This window comes from Myotis yumanensis, unplaced genomic scaffold (genome assembly GCF_028538775.1).
Source record: "Myotis yumanensis isolate MYYU_CA2020_CCGP unplaced genomic scaffold, mMyoYum1.0.hap1 SCAF_3, whole genome shotgun sequence".
Classification (NCBI taxonomy): domain Eukaryota; kingdom Metazoa; phylum Chordata; class Mammalia; order Chiroptera; family Vespertilionidae; genus Myotis; species Myotis yumanensis.
This window is the reverse complement of record NW_027223754.1, coordinates 135,576,026-135,593,320: the sequence shown is the minus strand read 5'-3', so window position 1 is coordinate 135,593,320 and position 17,295 is coordinate 135,576,026. Positions and strand designations below refer to the sequence as shown.

At 36.6% G+C, this 17,295-nt stretch overlaps 1 protein-coding gene across 3 annotated transcripts in view; it reads left to right on the top strand.

Annotated features, from left to right (window-relative positions):
* The window catches only part of TMTC2 (transmembrane O-mannosyltransferase targeting cadherins 2), a 413,884-nt gene that overhangs the window by 255,005 nt on the left and 141,584 nt on the right, over positions 1-17,295 (top strand). For all 3 annotated transcript variants that reach the window (XM_070409633.1, XM_070409634.1, XM_070409635.1), the window contains exons 5-7: positions 11,024-11,109; positions 11,614-11,798; positions 13,693-13,771. In XM_070409633.1, coding sequence (XP_070265734.1) covers positions 11,024-11,109; positions 11,614-11,798; positions 13,693-13,771 — 350 coding nt within the window. The remainder of the gene's footprint in view (positions 1-11,023; positions 11,110-11,613; positions 11,799-13,692; positions 13,772-17,295) is intronic.

The window sequence follows — 17,295 nt, the reverse complement described above, 5'->3', positions numbered from 1 at the left end:
CCCATGTGATCCATGATTCTCTCTCATCATGGGTGTTTCTCTCTTTCTCTCCCTCTCCCTTCCTCTCTGAAATCAATAATAAAAATATATGTGTATATATATATTAAAAATATATATGTATATATATATATTAAAACTTCCCATGTATTGATCCTGTGACAGACTTTCCTTAGTTTGCTTCATCCTTATTCCTCCTCTGCAAAATTGGGTTATGACATCTCCTAGTGTTGTTGCAAAGATTTTAAAAAATACTGGGAAACTTGATATAATTAAATAATAAGGAAAACGGAAGTTTTTATTAGTTATAATTGTTTTCTTTGTAATTATTTACTGGCTATACTTTTGGAGGATATACCTATACTCACTGGTAAACACTTTCATGAAAAGGAGTGGGTCTTGAGTGCAAGAGTAATTCAAGGGAACCTCTTTGCAAGTTGTATTAGTCAGGGCTCTCCAGAGAAATTAACCAATGAGGTATATATATGAATGAGAGATTTACTGTAAGGCCCTGCCTCACATGGTTATGAAGATTGAGAAGTCCTGCAAGTGGCCTCTGCAAGCTGAAGACTCAGGAAGGCTGATGGTGGAGTGTGAAGGCCTGAGAGGCTGGTGTAAATTCCAGTCACAGTCTGAGATAACCAGGAGGTCTCAGGGAAGATCAGTGTCCCCAGCAGCAGGCGGAGAGGGAAAGCTAATCCTCCCTTCCTCCGTTTTGATCTTATCAGGCCCTCCTCAGAGTGGATGTTGCCCACCCTTGTTGGGGAAGGTAATCTGCTTTACTTAGTCTACTGGCTCTAATGCTAATGTTTTCCAGAAACATCTTCACAGACACACTCAGAAAGAATGTTTAACCAGATAGCTGGTCATCTTGTGTGAAGTGGACACATAAAATTAGCAATCACACAAGCACATTGGTCATTATGTATTTTTTGGTAACGTTGATTGGCATTGGAGGCTGTAGTTGATCTTTGTTTGAAGCAAATGCTAGATGTTTATTGGGATGGATATGTATAAATAATGAAAGAGAAATATGTTGATATGGACAATGAAGAAGCATTGGGTATACAAACCAGAGAGAGGGGGAAATTATTAATACTGAAATGGAGAATAGGGACATATTCCCAGTAGAACAATGTCGGGTAATGGGAAGACAGTGTGATTCCAAGCCTGGCAGCTCTGAATTTGAATCTCATCTTGAAACTTGTCAGCTCTGTTTTTGTGGGCAAGTGTTTTAACCTTTCTCCCTGATGTTTTTATGTCTCTAAAGCCAAAAAGCAATAATATATTACATTGTTAATTGTATGGGTGAAAATAAATAATATAATGTGGAAAATGCTATCATGAAGGCATCCAGTATTAAGTGTCCTTCTTCCTATTAGGTACTGTTTTTTAATTAGGAAAGTATATTCACACCTATAATTATTTTATGGTATGCAGAGAAAAATACAGCCTTAATTATATATTCAGAAGACAAGTATAAAGCAAATTTATGCATATATTCATATACAGTATAGTTTTGTGAATCCTAGATCCAACAATAATTAGCAACATAGATTTGTGAATAACCATTCTGATTTTGGGACCCCTTATTTGTAAAATGGGGCTTATTTGTAAAATGGGTTTATTATGAGAATTACATAAGATAGTAGTCATGATACATCTTGCTCTGGACCTGTCACAGAATAGAAGTACCTTTGTAATGAATGTTCCATTTAATTGAGACCTCACATATTTTGAAGACTTGGTACTATAGTGAGACTATATTTATTTCTTTAGACCCTAAACAAAAAAAAAAATAATTTATTTTTAAAAAAGAGCTACTACTTATTCATTTTTTCCTAGTGTTAATTGATAAAGTGTTTGAGAATGCATTTGAAATATTTAAACAATCATTTTGATCAGACGCCTACTGCTCCATATTTGACAGGTTAGAATAAAACCTTCCTTTATGAGGTAGGCTGTCATTCTACTTTATTTAATTGTCAAAGTCTAAATAAAATCCAATTTAGAACAAATAAACAGGTCTGTGTCAGAGCAAAGAGGAGGCTTCACTGTATTTTCTGAAACCTGCTTGGCAGTTACGTGACATTAGAAATTAGTTCACGTTGCATGGTTGTTTTCTGCTTCTCCATCTCCGTTTCCATTCTTCTTCATGCATAAAAAGCACAGAGTGGGAAGACAACTTGCTCATTACCCTTTCTGGTGGTATTTAACCTTTTCAAGAAAGGACATCTTTTTAGTTTGCTCACAGTACATATTATATATAATAATCACATGCAATAATTTAACAGTAGTTTAAGTATACAATGAAATTATGCTTTTTGTAGCACATATATTACTATTCTAACAAGTTCAGGTTATGTATCTTAAGTAAAAAAAGTAACCACTTTACTCACTTCCTCTATTTGTGGTTTCCTACCCATAGCCATCTTTGTAAAAATGTCATTTACCTATTAAAGGGGGGGGGGGGGGAGAGAAAGAAAGAATGATTTGAGGGAAAAAATATGAGTAGAGAGAATTCTTTTGCTTGGTCGTCAAATACAAACTCTATTATCCTAGGGTGACAAATGCTGGGTAAGATCAGAAAATATGTATAATTTTGTCATAGGTATCTCCCTCAAAGCTCAAATTCAATCATTTATATCTCACTGAAACTTTTTTCTCTGATGACAGTCCGACCTATTTCTATTTCATTTGAAAATTCATGTGGGTTTCCCTCTTCCTAGTTACTTGGGAATTAAGAGGATTAATTAATTTTTAAATAAAAAACACTACTGATGTCTTTACTCTTTTGGGCAAAGTGAAAACTCTAACCACTCTGATGTCTAGGAGCTTAATCTAAGAGTTACAATTTCATATACTGTTTATGCTCTTAAATTATACAATTTTAATTAAATATTTTAATCGCAACTTTTGCCTACTCTGGTTATCACTCAAAACTAAACTCATACTTTGTGTTCCTTGAAATGTAATCAAAAAAGTTTTTCTTAAAATTATCTGTGAGAGCCATACTTTATGTCACTTATTTTATGACCTTATATAATTAAAACAAAACAAAATAATGCCTGTGACATTTTATCAGTTGGGGAGAGGTTGGTTTGCAAATGATAGGGAACCCAAAATAACATTAGCTTAAACCAGCAATTTTCAACCCTTGTGCCCCAAGAGGCACCCTGGTGCGCTGCAAGAATTTTTAAAAGGTGCAATACCTGACTATTTTGTTAGGGGCACTGACCTCTTTTCCCTTATTTAAAGAAAAAAAAAAGAAAAGAAAAGACAATAACCAACACTACAAGAGCTATCTGGTGTGAATGAATCAAAATTATACCTTTTTTTTTTTTTGTCAGATTGGCAAAAAATAGAATGTATTTTTTTGTGTGCTGCAAAATGTTAGTAGTTAGTTTATGTGTGCCATAACATGAAAGAGGTTGAAAACTGCTGGTTTAAAGTAGTTAATTTCCGTTTTCTCTCTTACAAAAAGTAGTCCAGAGGAGTGTAGTCCCAGGTGTGTGGACAGTGTCATGAAGGGCTGTTTCCTGGGCTCCTTTTAGTTTGTTCTCCACCATCTTCAGAACAGGATTTCTGCCTTGAAGTCAGGAGCTCAGAAGAAGGGTAAGAGAAACATGCTCCCCTCTATAAGGGCATGTCCTCAATGTGCTTTCATCTCTTTAGGCAGAGTTAGTCACATGACCAAGCCTGATTGATCATGTTTTTGTGTGTGTGTGTGTTTTTTTTTTTGTTAATGTGTGCAGTGGTGAGTGCATGTTAGACACTTAAATCCTAAGCTTTTGTGTTGCTCTAACCCTTGGAATTACTTCATTTGATTCATGTAGTAGTAACTTATTTTATTTACAGTGTTTGTTTTTTTAAAAGGAATATGAGTTTGGTTCTATTTACTTCCTGTTATAGTCACTTGAGATTTTTTGCCATTTATCTATTTTATCAGGCAAGACTGGGGGGGCATTTGTGTTTTATAAGTATGACATGCTGCTATTAATTATTCCATTTTATGCCAGAAATTAAAAATTTATTTTTTCAGTTGTCCTATTATAAGCATAGCCTAAAACTAAGCATAAATCTTGTGAAAACAGTGAAAAGACGACTGTAATGCTATTTTACAGTTAAATTATATAAAATCTCATTATTGGAGTCATTAGCTAAATTAGCCAATTCGATTAGGAAATTTGAATTAATGCAAAAGTTCAGATATGGCTCCAAACCAATGCTAATTAATTTCACTTATAAAAAATTGAACATGAAAAATTTATAATATTTTAACTCTGAGGGAGAAAAAATATTACTTTTAAAGTACCTACACATATTAAAGGTCAATGGAACAAAATTCAGAAAAATATCTCAGTTTAAGATGAACATGATATTTTTGTTAGTAATTGGGCCTTAGGGATTATAACTTTGATTTTGTGAACCATTACCTGTAAATATTGTTATCAGATTTATCTTGATTACTAAGTACTTTTTGCCCAGGGAATAACCAAACTATTATTACTCAAATATTCTTAATAATATCATCTTAATTTTAAGTTCTTAACTTTTCAATTTCCAAAATGCTTCCTAAGTAGATAGTCATTTAATTCCATGAAACCTGTTATTACTGGTAAAATGTCGTCCTCTGTAACTTTGAGTTTCCATAGCTTGATCTGTCTGGAACTTCATTACCTGCATTCTTTACTTCTCTCGGAGCCTCACCTGACCTGTCACCTTGGGAAGGTGTACCTTTTGTGGGTTCCCAAAACACGTTGTGCTTTATTTACACTGGATTGTGATTCTTTGCTTGTCTGTCTTCACCGTGAGACAGTTCTTTCAAATAAGTACTTATTCGTTGTTTGGTGATTGTATTCTCAATGTTTAATATGTTGTAATGGTGCCACATGTTATTCAATAATGATATCAAAAGAAGAAACCAAGCGATTATCTTTTAGTGTTTCCATAGTTTTACAGTTACAGGACTCCAGGTGGACCGCACCCTGTTTCACCTGTGTTCTGCGTAGATGTCAGCTTAATTACCGCAATGCATATTCTTGAAAAATTACTTTTCATTTGAAGTGCTTTATCAATAACTTTTGAGTATCTCAGATTTCAACCTTTTTAAAAGACCTTTCTGAGAACCTGAGGCAAAGGTAGCTTTACATGAATATTTTTGTTTTGCTAGGACTATTCAGAGGGCAGTCTATTACAAGGAGACACTGATCGCTGATGTTTTGTTTAGATGTACTGACAGTGTGGAGAAGGGCATGCTTTTTCTTTTTAATTTTTAGAAAATTTTATTTATTATGAAATTATGGTAGATTAGATTTTTATTGAAAACTAGTGGCCCGGTACACAGAATTTGTGCATATTAAAAGGAAATTAATTGGAGGAGATATTTTAATATTGCTATTTGCCCTTTCTCTATAATAGAAGTGTCAGAGATGAAAGGAAATTAGTAAAATATATATGAAAATCTTCCTTCTGTCAGAGTCTGAGGCACACTGTAGGACCCAGAGTCAAGTCCCTGCCCACTCGCGTGTGCCTCGAAATCATGTGAGACCCAGACCCGACTGGCTCCACCCCCATTGGGTGAGATCCAGACCCGGCCAGCCCCACCCCAGTCAAGCCACACCAGGCACAGGGCGCAGCCTCAGGTCTCCCGGCCCGGCGCCAGGCAGGGAGTGCAGCCTCAGGTCCCCCATCAAGTCCGCCGGGTGGGGGGGGCGCAGCCTCAGGGCCTTTGTCAAGCCCTGCTAGGTGGGGGGTGCAGCCTCAGGTCCCCTGTCAAGCACTGCTGGGTGGGGGGGCACAGCCTTAGGTCCCCCGGCCTGGTGCCAGGCAGAGGGTGCAGCCTCTGGTCCCCTGGTGCACCCTCAGGTCCCCTGGCACTGGGGTGGGGGGCATGGCCTAAGGTCTCCAGTCAAGCCCCACTGAGCAGGGGGATGTGGCCTCAGGTCCCCCAGCCGGGTGCGGGGGGCATGGCCTGACGTCTCCCATCAAGCCCCGCCAGGCTGGGGGCGTGGCTTGAGGTCCCCTGTCAAGCCCCGCTGGGCGGGAGGTGCAGCCTCAGGTCCCCTGCTGATCACTCCTTATGGGAACTCCACCTCTGCTGTGGGCACAGCCATCTTGTGATTGTGTGATGGAGTGGGAGTCAATTTGCATATTACGTCTTTATTATATAGGATTACTTAATCCTTTCTTTTTGTAATTAAATTTATTGGGGTATCATTGGTCAACTTGATCAGATAGGTTTCGGGTGTGGGTTTCTATGTTACAAGATCTGTATATTGCACTGTGTACCCACCCAAATGTTTGCTTTCTTATGTTTTTTGTTTTTTACATAGTTCATGTATGTGATTGACATGAGCACCTTATTTCTTATAATATTATTTCAATTTCTCCCCCAAAACACTTTAACTTCACATTAATGTGTAGTATAGACCACTTTTATTAATGGAAAGGCAACTTCATATAACATGAATAAAATTATTTCCCATTAGATTCTTGCTTGATGGTATATTAAAATGTCTTCTTATTTTTAATACTTTAAACATAGAAACCAGAATATTATATTGATCAGCATGTAAACAAACTATGTCATCAACTGTGAATAGTCATTTGGTATGAGTAATCTACCAAAACACAAATCCTACTTATAATAATGAGATTGCTGGGCTTGAACTGTAGCACACTTCTTACTAGTTGTGTGACTTTTGGCATGTTGCTGAACTTTTTCTTGCCCTAGGTTCATCATCTATAATATGGAGTTAGTAAGAATAACCTACCTATAAGATTATCCTTGAGTAATAAATAAGTTAACATATATAAAGTGCATACTACATTGTGAGTACTCAATAAGTTTAGCTGGTATTATTATTACCACCATAATTATTACAATGTGAACGGTTCTCTCTGTCATATCTTCAGCAAAATAAAGAATAGGTTCTGTAAATGTGGAGAAGGGCAGTAACAGAAGCTTGGTTGTCATAGTTCTAGGATTGACTCAAATTCATCCAGACCTGCCAAAATGGCATTTGATTCCTTCTCTGAGCATCAAATCAAGTTAGTGTTATACAAAAATCTGGAGAGTTTTAGAGCAAAGGAAACATAACCTGGTACGCATGTATCTAGAATTGAATTACTTTATTATTTCCTTTTATTTTTCTTCTAGAAATAGCATGAGATTTAGTATCAGAGAACATGCTTCAATCCTGCCTTTGTCTTCTTATGAACCATGAGACCTAGAGTTACCTGGTAAATTCTCTGTGGACAGCTCTTTCTTCCTGTGTAACATGGAGCCTCTGATAACACTTTTTATTGCTGGCCAACTGCTGCTTGCTTTTCAAGCCTCTGCCACTGTCACCCTGACTCTGTGAACCTTTGTCCATTCCTGAGCTGGGGTGGTGTTGGTCCTCTGTCCTCTCTCATAGCAATTTTCCATACCATTTATTTCCTTTCTTGTTTCCCCCAGTAGCTTGAGCATCACTGGCAGGTGTATTTCTGTCTTTTTCACATCTGCAGCATGCAAACTAGGGCCTAGTTGATGCTCAATTAAATCCTTAGCCATGAGAAATTAGTCACAATAGCCATTTCAATTGGTTGGACTCACTCCATTGCTAATGTTATTCAAATGATGCAAAGGATGATGCTCTAATTTAAAGAGCCACATTATATAATTCTGGACACTTGCCTGCTACAAATCTCCATGTGAGTATTTTCCTCCAAAGAGTAAGCAGGCCGGACAGGATTGTCTAGATCTGGGTACCATACCAATTGTTTTTTCTCTTCTTTGTATATTTTATGAATTGGAAAATGACAGGAATATCATGCATCTGTTTTGGGGAGGCCATGAGGCTGAATACATACACCAGTTTTCAAAGTTTATGGACTTTAGGCATGTGTCAAAGAAATGTGCTCGTCTCTCATGCTCTTTCTCTCTAGCCTAGCTGCATATTTGCCCTTTAGAAATGTAATTATGTGGAGACTAATTAGTGGGCTATTGCAGTTATTTAGGTGATAGGAAAGATAAAGGGGCTCTGACTGCCGTAAAGATGAACCTTGAGGGGCAGAATAAAGAATCTTAAAAAATGAGAGTCTGTAGGTTCTGGAGACTTTATAAAACATGGAATTTTGAGGATAAGTAAAAAGTCAGGTTTCTGATTTTAGCAACCTGATGGTCCTGATTATTGAGGAGATTTAATTTCTTTGTTTTCATTGGGAGATACCGTTTTTAAGATTTGGATGTATTGATTTTGAAATTCCATTGAGCACCTTGGTTAATGTGGTTCAGTAAACTGTTGAAAACAGAGCTGGATGTCAGGAGAGAGAACTCGGCATATGAGCTGCATGTGTGCGTGATGTCATGTAGAGACAATAGGTAATCATGAAAAGAGAAAAAGACTTAAGTCCTGTGAAACACCAACTTTCCTTAAAGGAATAAATCACTAAGAGGAAGTTTCTTCATTTTCTGTAGGACGGTCCCAGGGATAAAAGAGAACTAGAGGAGGCTGGTTTCCCAGAAGCCAAGGAAATACAGTTTTAGGAAGGAAGATGGGTTCAATAGTCATAGGTGCTACAGTTGAATGGGTGATTCACATCAACATGTTATTTTTAAAATGTGGTCATTAGTAGAAATTTCATTATGACATTCTGTGGAATTCTGGGAAAGAGCCGAAACTGGATTTAGGGGTAAATGAAATTTGAGCCATTGGACATGTACACAGTAGACATTCTTAAAGGAAATCTACCTTTAAATGGAAGAACAATAATAAGCAGTAGTCGGAGGTAGATGAAGGAATAAAGGTTTTCAAGTGGTTTTTCCCTGCCTTTATGCTAACAGGCACATGAACATTTTTGTGGTCTTAAAGAAAAGAAAACTGTAATGCAGAAAGAGATGGAAGATACTGGATAAAGAGGGTCTCATGAAAGATTTGAATTCCTAGAAAAGGTAGAAAGAAGAGATGGTATTGTCCTCTAGTGTCATTAGCCTGTATCAAAGGAAAAGCATCTTTTTATCTGAATCTCAAAGGAAAAATGACAAAGACAATTAACTTTGTAGATGAGTTTCTAAAATGAGATAATGTATATTATTAACTGGAAAGCATTTTGTCAATAAAATTTTTGTTATAAAGGGTATTATTCCTTTTTTGAGAACTATGTTTGTGTTTTGTCTTTATCAAGTTTACTCATTTTTAAAGGCAATAGAACATTTTCACAAACTCTTGAGTACTGCAGAAAACTATTCTTTCTTCCCAGCAACTGAAAAATACACTTAACAGTAAAGCATATCAATTTCATGATCAAATTAATTGTTAAAATTTTTTAATGAAAATGTACATTTATGTATAGATGTAAGTGTTGTTCATGTGTTTGGAAATGGTTTGCTCTATTCAAACGATTTTTTAATTTTACTTATTTATTATTTTAAAATATGTTTTTATTGATTTTAGAGAGAGAGGAAGGGAGAGGGAGAAAGAGATAGAAACATCAATGATGAGGATCATTGATCGGCAGCCTCCTGCATGCCCCCGTCTGGGGGTCGAGTTCATAACCTGGGCATTTCCCTGACCTGGAATAGAACTGTGATCTCTTGGTTCCTGGGTCGACACTCAACCACTAAGCCAGGCAGGCTGGGTGACTTTTTAAATGTTTTATTTATTGACACTATTACAGATGTCCTTTTTAACAAACAGTATTAGAAATAATCATGAAATTATGCTAATGACAGGAGTGAGCAACCTTTAATTTCAAAATGATTTGCGTTAGATATTTTTTAATGATGCCCATTAAATAATAAACTGAGGATTTTAAAATACTCTCTAAAATGATAAGCTTTTATCAGTAGCCTTCTCATTTCTCAAAGCTCCATTTTACCAGCCTTTCAAAAGCCTCAGCAGCTGGCAAGTAGAATCTGCAATTTGAGGTTGATAACAGCAGTACTTGGGCCTCAGAGAGGTGGCAAATGTCTGTAAGATACTCGCTGATTACAAGAGGAGAAGGAAAGGCCAAAAAGGCCTCTGTGAGAGCTTTTCAACTAAGTCCAGTGCCCTGACACTGTATTTTCAGAGATATGATTATAATTGATCCTCAAATAGGTCAGGAGGGCGGGGTCTGGAATGGCTGGGGTAACCCATGTGGCCACTGTCCAAGGGCCTCCTAGAGGTATGGGGTGTGGCGTCTGAGCGTCTGTAGTGAACTGAAATGTGCCCAATATTCTGAAATAAGGAAAAAGCAATGTGGATAGTCTTTAATCTTTCTCTTTGTGTCTTTATGGCTTCTGATTAAATTCTGACTCTTTGTCCTGAGGACCTAGATTACACTTTGTCTTTCGGGCAGTCATGGACCAGTATTTCCCAAACAATATGACTAGCAAGAGAGGCGTTTCATGTTTAAATAAATACACATATAACCACATATGCATATATATGTATTTAACTTAAACAGGTTTCTTTTCTGAAGTGAAGAAAAAATGTGAATGCTCCAAGAAGAAATCTAGGTGGTTTTTCTGTCCAGTGGGAGAGAAAAGACTGTGGAAAGAGGAAAGTTCAGTGAGGATAAAGGGCTTTTTGAAAATACTTCTTTTTAAAAAAAAAATTTTTTTTTAAATTGATTTTAGAGAGGAAGGGAGAGGGATAGAGAGATAGAAACATCAATGATGAGAGAGAATCATTGTTCGGCTGCCTCCTGCACGCCCCCTACTGGGGACCGAGCCTGCAACCCAGGCATGTGCCCTTGGCCGGAATGAAACCTGGGACGCTTCAGTCTGCAGGCCGACACTTTATCCACTGAGCCAAACCGGCTAGGGCTGAAAATACTTCTTAATACTTTCTGATGCAACATAAATACAACTGATACCTCTCCAATATTTTCTCTCCTGAGGAATAATTTCCTTCTATTTAGAATTTATTTTTATAGTTCCAAGTCAGCGTTTTTATGGCCCTTTAACCATTTTTATTTTTAAAACATAAAATAAAAATTTGTGGTTTTATGTATAGTAACACGGTCCTATCTCCAAATTTCTCTTTTCCTCATGCAGAGGGTTACTCCTGCAGGAGAACAGCAGGTTTGCAGAAGCGCTACATTATTATAAACTGGCGATCGGGAGCAGGCCTACACTGGCTTGTAAGTAACAGTCAAAGTTTTTCTTTTTCTTTTTTTTTAAGTTTTTCTTTTTAAATATCTTTTTCTTTTCCTCTTCATGCATGGAAATTATCTTGATGACTTACAACCTCATAGAGAAAAAAGCATGGTGCTCCTATTTTTGTAAACTTGTCAATCAAATTATAAGCCTCTAACAATTATATCTCTCATTTTAATCATATTTTGATATCAGTTTGTCATTTCTTAATATGTTCTGATAAATACAACTTTTATTCATCTAGATTTTAAGTTCAGAATGTTTTGAACTTTTTGAGAACAGAGACTATTCCAGATATTTTTCAGTGATACTGACACTTCTTACTACATTAATTGTTCCCATATGTATTAGTTCCCTAAGTATTTATGTCTTGGTTTCTTCTAAAAATCAGAAATAATCCATAGAAAGTAAATTGAAGTAAAGGTAACTTATTGTATCCACAGTGCACATCATCTTCTTACATTTATATTTCCACGTTTTTCTCTCAGCTGCATATTTAAACACCGGTATTATTCTGATGAACCAAGGAAAGACAGAAGAAGCCCGACGTACATTCCTAAAGTGTTCTGAGATCCCTGATGAAAACCTAAAGGACCCTCATGCGCATAAGAGCTCGGTGACCAGCTGTCTGTACAACCTGGGAAAACTCTACCACGAGCAGGGACACTATGAGGTCAGGCCCAGACCTCTCTCTTTTTTCCTTCCCCCTTGTCTGATCCCGTCTCAGTGCTTTCTACCTTAGGATCTCATCACAGGGGCGCTGTGAGCATTTAAGAAGCTAATGTGTGTTTTATTAAAAGTGTTTCAAGGTGAAATTCATTTCTGGGGGGGAAAACCCTCTGCTAAAGAACACTTACCGCCCTAGCCCGTTTGGCTCAGTGGATAGTGTCAGCCCATGGACTGAAGGGTCCTGGGTTTGATTCTGATCAAGGGCACATGCCTCCATTGCAGGCTCAATCCCCAGTCCAGTCCTGGTAGGGGTGCATGCTGGAGGCAACCAGTCGATGTGTCTCTCTCACATCAATGTTTCTCTGTTTCTCCCCCTTCCTTCCACTCTCTCTAAGAATCAATGGAAAAAAATAACCTTACGTGAGGATTAACAAAACAAACAGAAAAGAATACTTACCAGATTTCTTTTTGAGTTGTTAATCCTGACCCAAGGATATTTTTTTCCATTGATTTTATTTTTAAAAGATTGTAGAAGGGAGGGAGGGGGAAGAGAGAGAGAGAGAGAGAGAGAGAGATGTGTGTGTGAGAGAGACACATTGATTGATTGGTTACTTCCTTCACATGCCCTTACTGGGGCTGGGATGGAACCTGCAACCCAGGTATATGCCCTTGACTGGGAATCGAACCCGAGATGCTTCACTTGCCAACACTATAACCACTGAGTAACACTGGCCATGGCAACAGATTTCTTTACTATTAATTTCTCAGAGCAACTCTTCAAGAAGGGGAAATTACAACCATTGCTCCACAAGCTTATTTGCTTATCATCTCTGATTTTATGATCCAAGACATATTGTGACTGTTTCCTTATTTCCGATGTTTGATGTTACAAAATACATTGTACTCTGAGTATTAAGTATTAATATGATATAAATCCTTCCCATTTCTTTTAATTGTTTTTAAAACAATAATTAAATTAAAATTAGTTTGTGTTTTTTTTGAGAGAGAAGAAAAGTGATGGAGATGAGACCTTGCACAGAGAGCTGGGAGGTTGACTGTCTTGTCCTCCCTTTCTCTCACAGGAAGCATGTCTGCATGGTTTCTTCTCTCACATTCAGTATTGCTCCTCCCCTCTTTCAGACCACACCCCTACATACTCCTTCCTGTTGTACCAATAATGTAATGTAGAGATACAACTTTTAAAATTATTGCATTTCATAACCTCAGTGGGTCTCAGTATCTAGGTTTGTTATTTATTTATTTTTAAATATATTTTATTGATTTTCCACAGAGAGGAAGGGAGAGAGATAGAGAGCTAGAAACATTGATGAGAGAGAAACATCGATCAGCTGCCTTCTGCACATCTCCTCCCGGGGATGTGCCCGCAACCCAGGTGCATGCCCTTGACCGGAATCGAACCTGGGACTCTTCAGTCCGCAGGCCGACGCTCCATCCACTGAGCCAAACTGGCTTCGGCTAGGTTTGTTATTTTATATTTTATTTAGATCCTACTTGGTGGCCTGATTTTAATTACAGATTATAGATGACTACGGGTGATTTCCAAATATGAAATTTTCTAGTGTTTTAATTAAATAATCTTGTGAACTGAAATTTTATATTAAAATAGAAGAGCTTGGTAGTAATATTCAGCTACTTGTTACAGTAAATTTTTATCTGACCTTTTTCACTCACTGGGTTGAATATTTTTATTCATGAAATTGTAGTAGTATGACATCAAAGTACAGCTGAATTATTTCCCTCCAATGAGCCATTTAGAAATAGCAATGGAACTTTGTAATTTTGAAAGGACGTTGTTATTTTATTTTTGGTGAATATTCTTGTATTTCATCTTTTTTCATTTATTTATTTTATTTTTTTTGGTATGTTTCTTAAATTAGGAAGCCCTTAGTGTATATAAAGAAGCAATTCAGAAAATGCCAAGGCAGTTTGCTCCACAGAGCTTGTACAACATGATGGGTAAGTCAATCCTTACTATTTCAATTGCTATTTCAGGAACCTGTGGGGAAATTAAAACCCCTGCTTCTGTTAAATGGAATTCTAATAAGTTATAGCATTGATCCTCACCCAGAGAAATCTTTATTCACAACTGGGTGTCACATTCAAATTTTCACATAGCATACTTTTTCTAACGAGAACAAATACGTGAATTATCATATTGATTTTCAACAAATTGTCCAGATCGCAGAGTTGTTGCAAGGGGCTCACAAGCCCTTTTGGGTATTAAGCATTAGCTAGACTCTGGAGATTGAAGAAGATGAATAAAATCCACAGATTTTAGCGAAGTTATCAAATTCATGGTACTTTTTAACCATGTTACTTGCTTAATCAGAAGATCCTCAAAAGTAAACATGCTATGATGTAGAGATGAATGCATTTTGTTGCTTGTAACAGATGAGATTAACTGAGTCAATTGGTATGGTTTTCATTGGTCAGGCCTTGGATCTTCAAGGCCTTTTTTTTCTAAGTTAGTGTTTTAGAGTAAAAACAATACTGTGAAAACTGCAAATGTGCTACTACAATTACTCTTTTTTCTATATTGGGTAATTACCTTAATTTTCTTATTAGAAAGCATGCAGGCTAGGGCATTGATTTTTCTAAGTGCAAGAGCTCAAGAATTAGAATTTCTAATAAAATATCTATCACTTACAATTGATTTGTGACTGTAAGTTGTCACCACAGCTGTTTGATGGTGGATGGAAACTGCCCATTCAGCATGTGACTCTTGGAAAGAGTCCCTGAAGTTTAGGCTGCTCTGCTGACTGGTTTGCTGTTTCCAGATAAGGGAGGGAAGAGAAGGGCTTGTTTGTCCTCAAGTCAAATATATATATGTGTGTGTGTGTGTGTGTGTGTATATATATATTAAATCCAGAGCACAAATTGCAAACTCAGATTTTTCTTTTTACTGAACTGGTTGAGTTGCTTAGTATTCCTAGGCTTTCCTCATGCATATAAAAGTAATGAGACAACATGGTCTCTAGGATTATTTATGCTTTTCTATTCTATTATTTGAGAGATTTGATACTAGTTTGTATGGCTTGAGCACACACACATTAAAAAAATGTCTTAAATCCTCCCAAACTAGAGAATATATGCCTGGCCTGGCCAGTGTGGTTCAGTAGTTGAGCATCGACCTATGGACCAGGAGATCTTGGTTAGATTCCTGGTTAGGGCACATGACCGGGTTGCAGGCTCAATCCCCAGTAGGGGGCATGCAGGAGGAAGCTGACCAGTGATTCTCTGTCATCATTGATGTTTCTGTCTCTCTTGCCCTCTCTTTTCCTCTCTAATATATATATATACACACACACACACACACACACACACATGCCTGACAAAGACACACACTTTCCCTTTTTTCTAAATGATAGAAATTTAAGAAATAGTTTATAGACAGAATGAGTCACAGGTCAATAAACAGAAAAAAAAATTATGATTTGGAAGAGGTTAATATATTCATCCTATGTCTCTGGGACCCCTGCCCCAGTTGCCTGTGCAGTGTGGAATGATTTAATGCTCACATTAAAAAGGAAATTGGGGTATTTCTAGTTGTTGCTTCTTTTTCTATTTCCTATGATTACTAAAAGCTAAAATTTACCTTCATTAAATGTACTTTTGCCCTTAAACTTTTATAATTTAAAACAGTGCCTTATACTATCCAGCATTTTACCATCAGTCTATCTATTCAGATGAAATGTACATGTCCAGGAAGTGCGTGCTTAGTGGGTTTAGATTTATCAGAATTAACTTTTAAATATTAATACTGGATGGTTATTTCTGTCAAAGTGAATACTAAAAGGATCATTTTTCTAGTTTTATCTAAAGAGGCACAATGATTTTAGTTTATATATTATTCTTATTGCTAATGCTTGGGAAGGCCATTATTTCCAATTTCCCTCAATTATGAAATAAGATGTCTTTCTTTAAACTGGGAAGGGACTCTGAGATCCATGGCAACAGACTGCATTTGGTATCTTGATTGTTAATAGGAAGCGTGGCATTCACTATAGTTAGTGATTTCAGAAAATTCATTCAATTATTTTATGTTAATAATTTGATTGAAAACTCAGCTGGTACCTTGGGATCTGTCTCTCATATGGTTACGCAAATATTGAGCACACACAGGCAGTGGAAGATAAGTTAGTCCCTGGGGTTATTGCTTAGTCCTTTGTCTTATTTTCCATTAGAAAGAGGCAGTAGCTTTGCCCAGACTCTGAAAAGCACTCGAACCATTTTCAAGGGGAAAATCCCAATATAATTTAAAACTGCAGATTTCTCCCCTAATCAGTGTGGTTGCCTTCTGTTCAGTTTTGTGTGAAGGTCTGTTATCTGACCTGGCTTGTAGTTTCAACTGTTTACGAAACTATAATTTTCTCAGAGAGTGAGTTCACCTCCTAATCAAATGGGTGAAATCCTCTGAGTGTTTGCTTTAACTCTTAATACATTTTGATTAGCCTCCATTTGACAAGAAAAAAAAATGGCTCAGGAGATAAACTGCCTTATCAGTTCATCAGTTTCATTACTCTGTCAGCATGTGCTGATTATCCTATCAAGTTTATCAACAGCCTTGAATGTGTTTTCTAATTCTCACATTTACATATTATTAGTGCCCTTCAGGGATCAGTGATGGATTATAATGTCTGGCTAGATTTAACCTGTAAGTATTCATTTTTCTCATGGCTCATTCATTTCCCCCTTAATGACCACTTTCTGCAAACACTTGTGTATATGTATACAAAAATTATTTTCCATCCTACTTTTTCTTTTATTTGAAGGTTAGGAGAAATAAAGGAATATTTGTGAAAAAATACAGTCACATTTGAATGTTATTATTAGTTTCATAACTCAATTCACTGCAGTTGCTCTTTAAAAAAAATCCACACAAAAACACACTAGTTCTTTGCACTTCCCCTTCCCTTGAACATTTTATGAAAAACTTTTATCACTCTCTATTCCATATGCTGATAATTGACTTATTCAGAATACCAAATGAGCAAGTATATTTTCCCAATCATGTATTAATGGAAAAACACGTTTGATTTACTTCCCAATTTAATTTTTTTGGTATATTTTATTCTAAGATTGTTAATCTTTACTCTGGCAGTTCATAAGTAAATTTTTAAAAACTATTTAAAAATATATTCTCATTATTCTGTTTGATTTCATAAATCCTAGGTGATTGAATAATAATAATTGAGAAGTATCATCCCATTCAAAATTATGTAAATTACAAACATAAAAATAATGGAAAGCAGATACTAAATATTGTAAACAAAAATTAAACTTTCACCTAAATGGTGGTTGTAATTACGGTAGCAAGGTATGAGAATACATAAAATATTTAGAGATCAAATCACAAAATAACCGCTAAATGGAGATTCAGTATAGGATGAAGTCAGATAGCCCAGGTTCAAATGATGGCTTTGACACTTACTAGCTGAGCAAATTATTTAAGTGAAGCCTCATCTCTCCCCTCTGTTAGA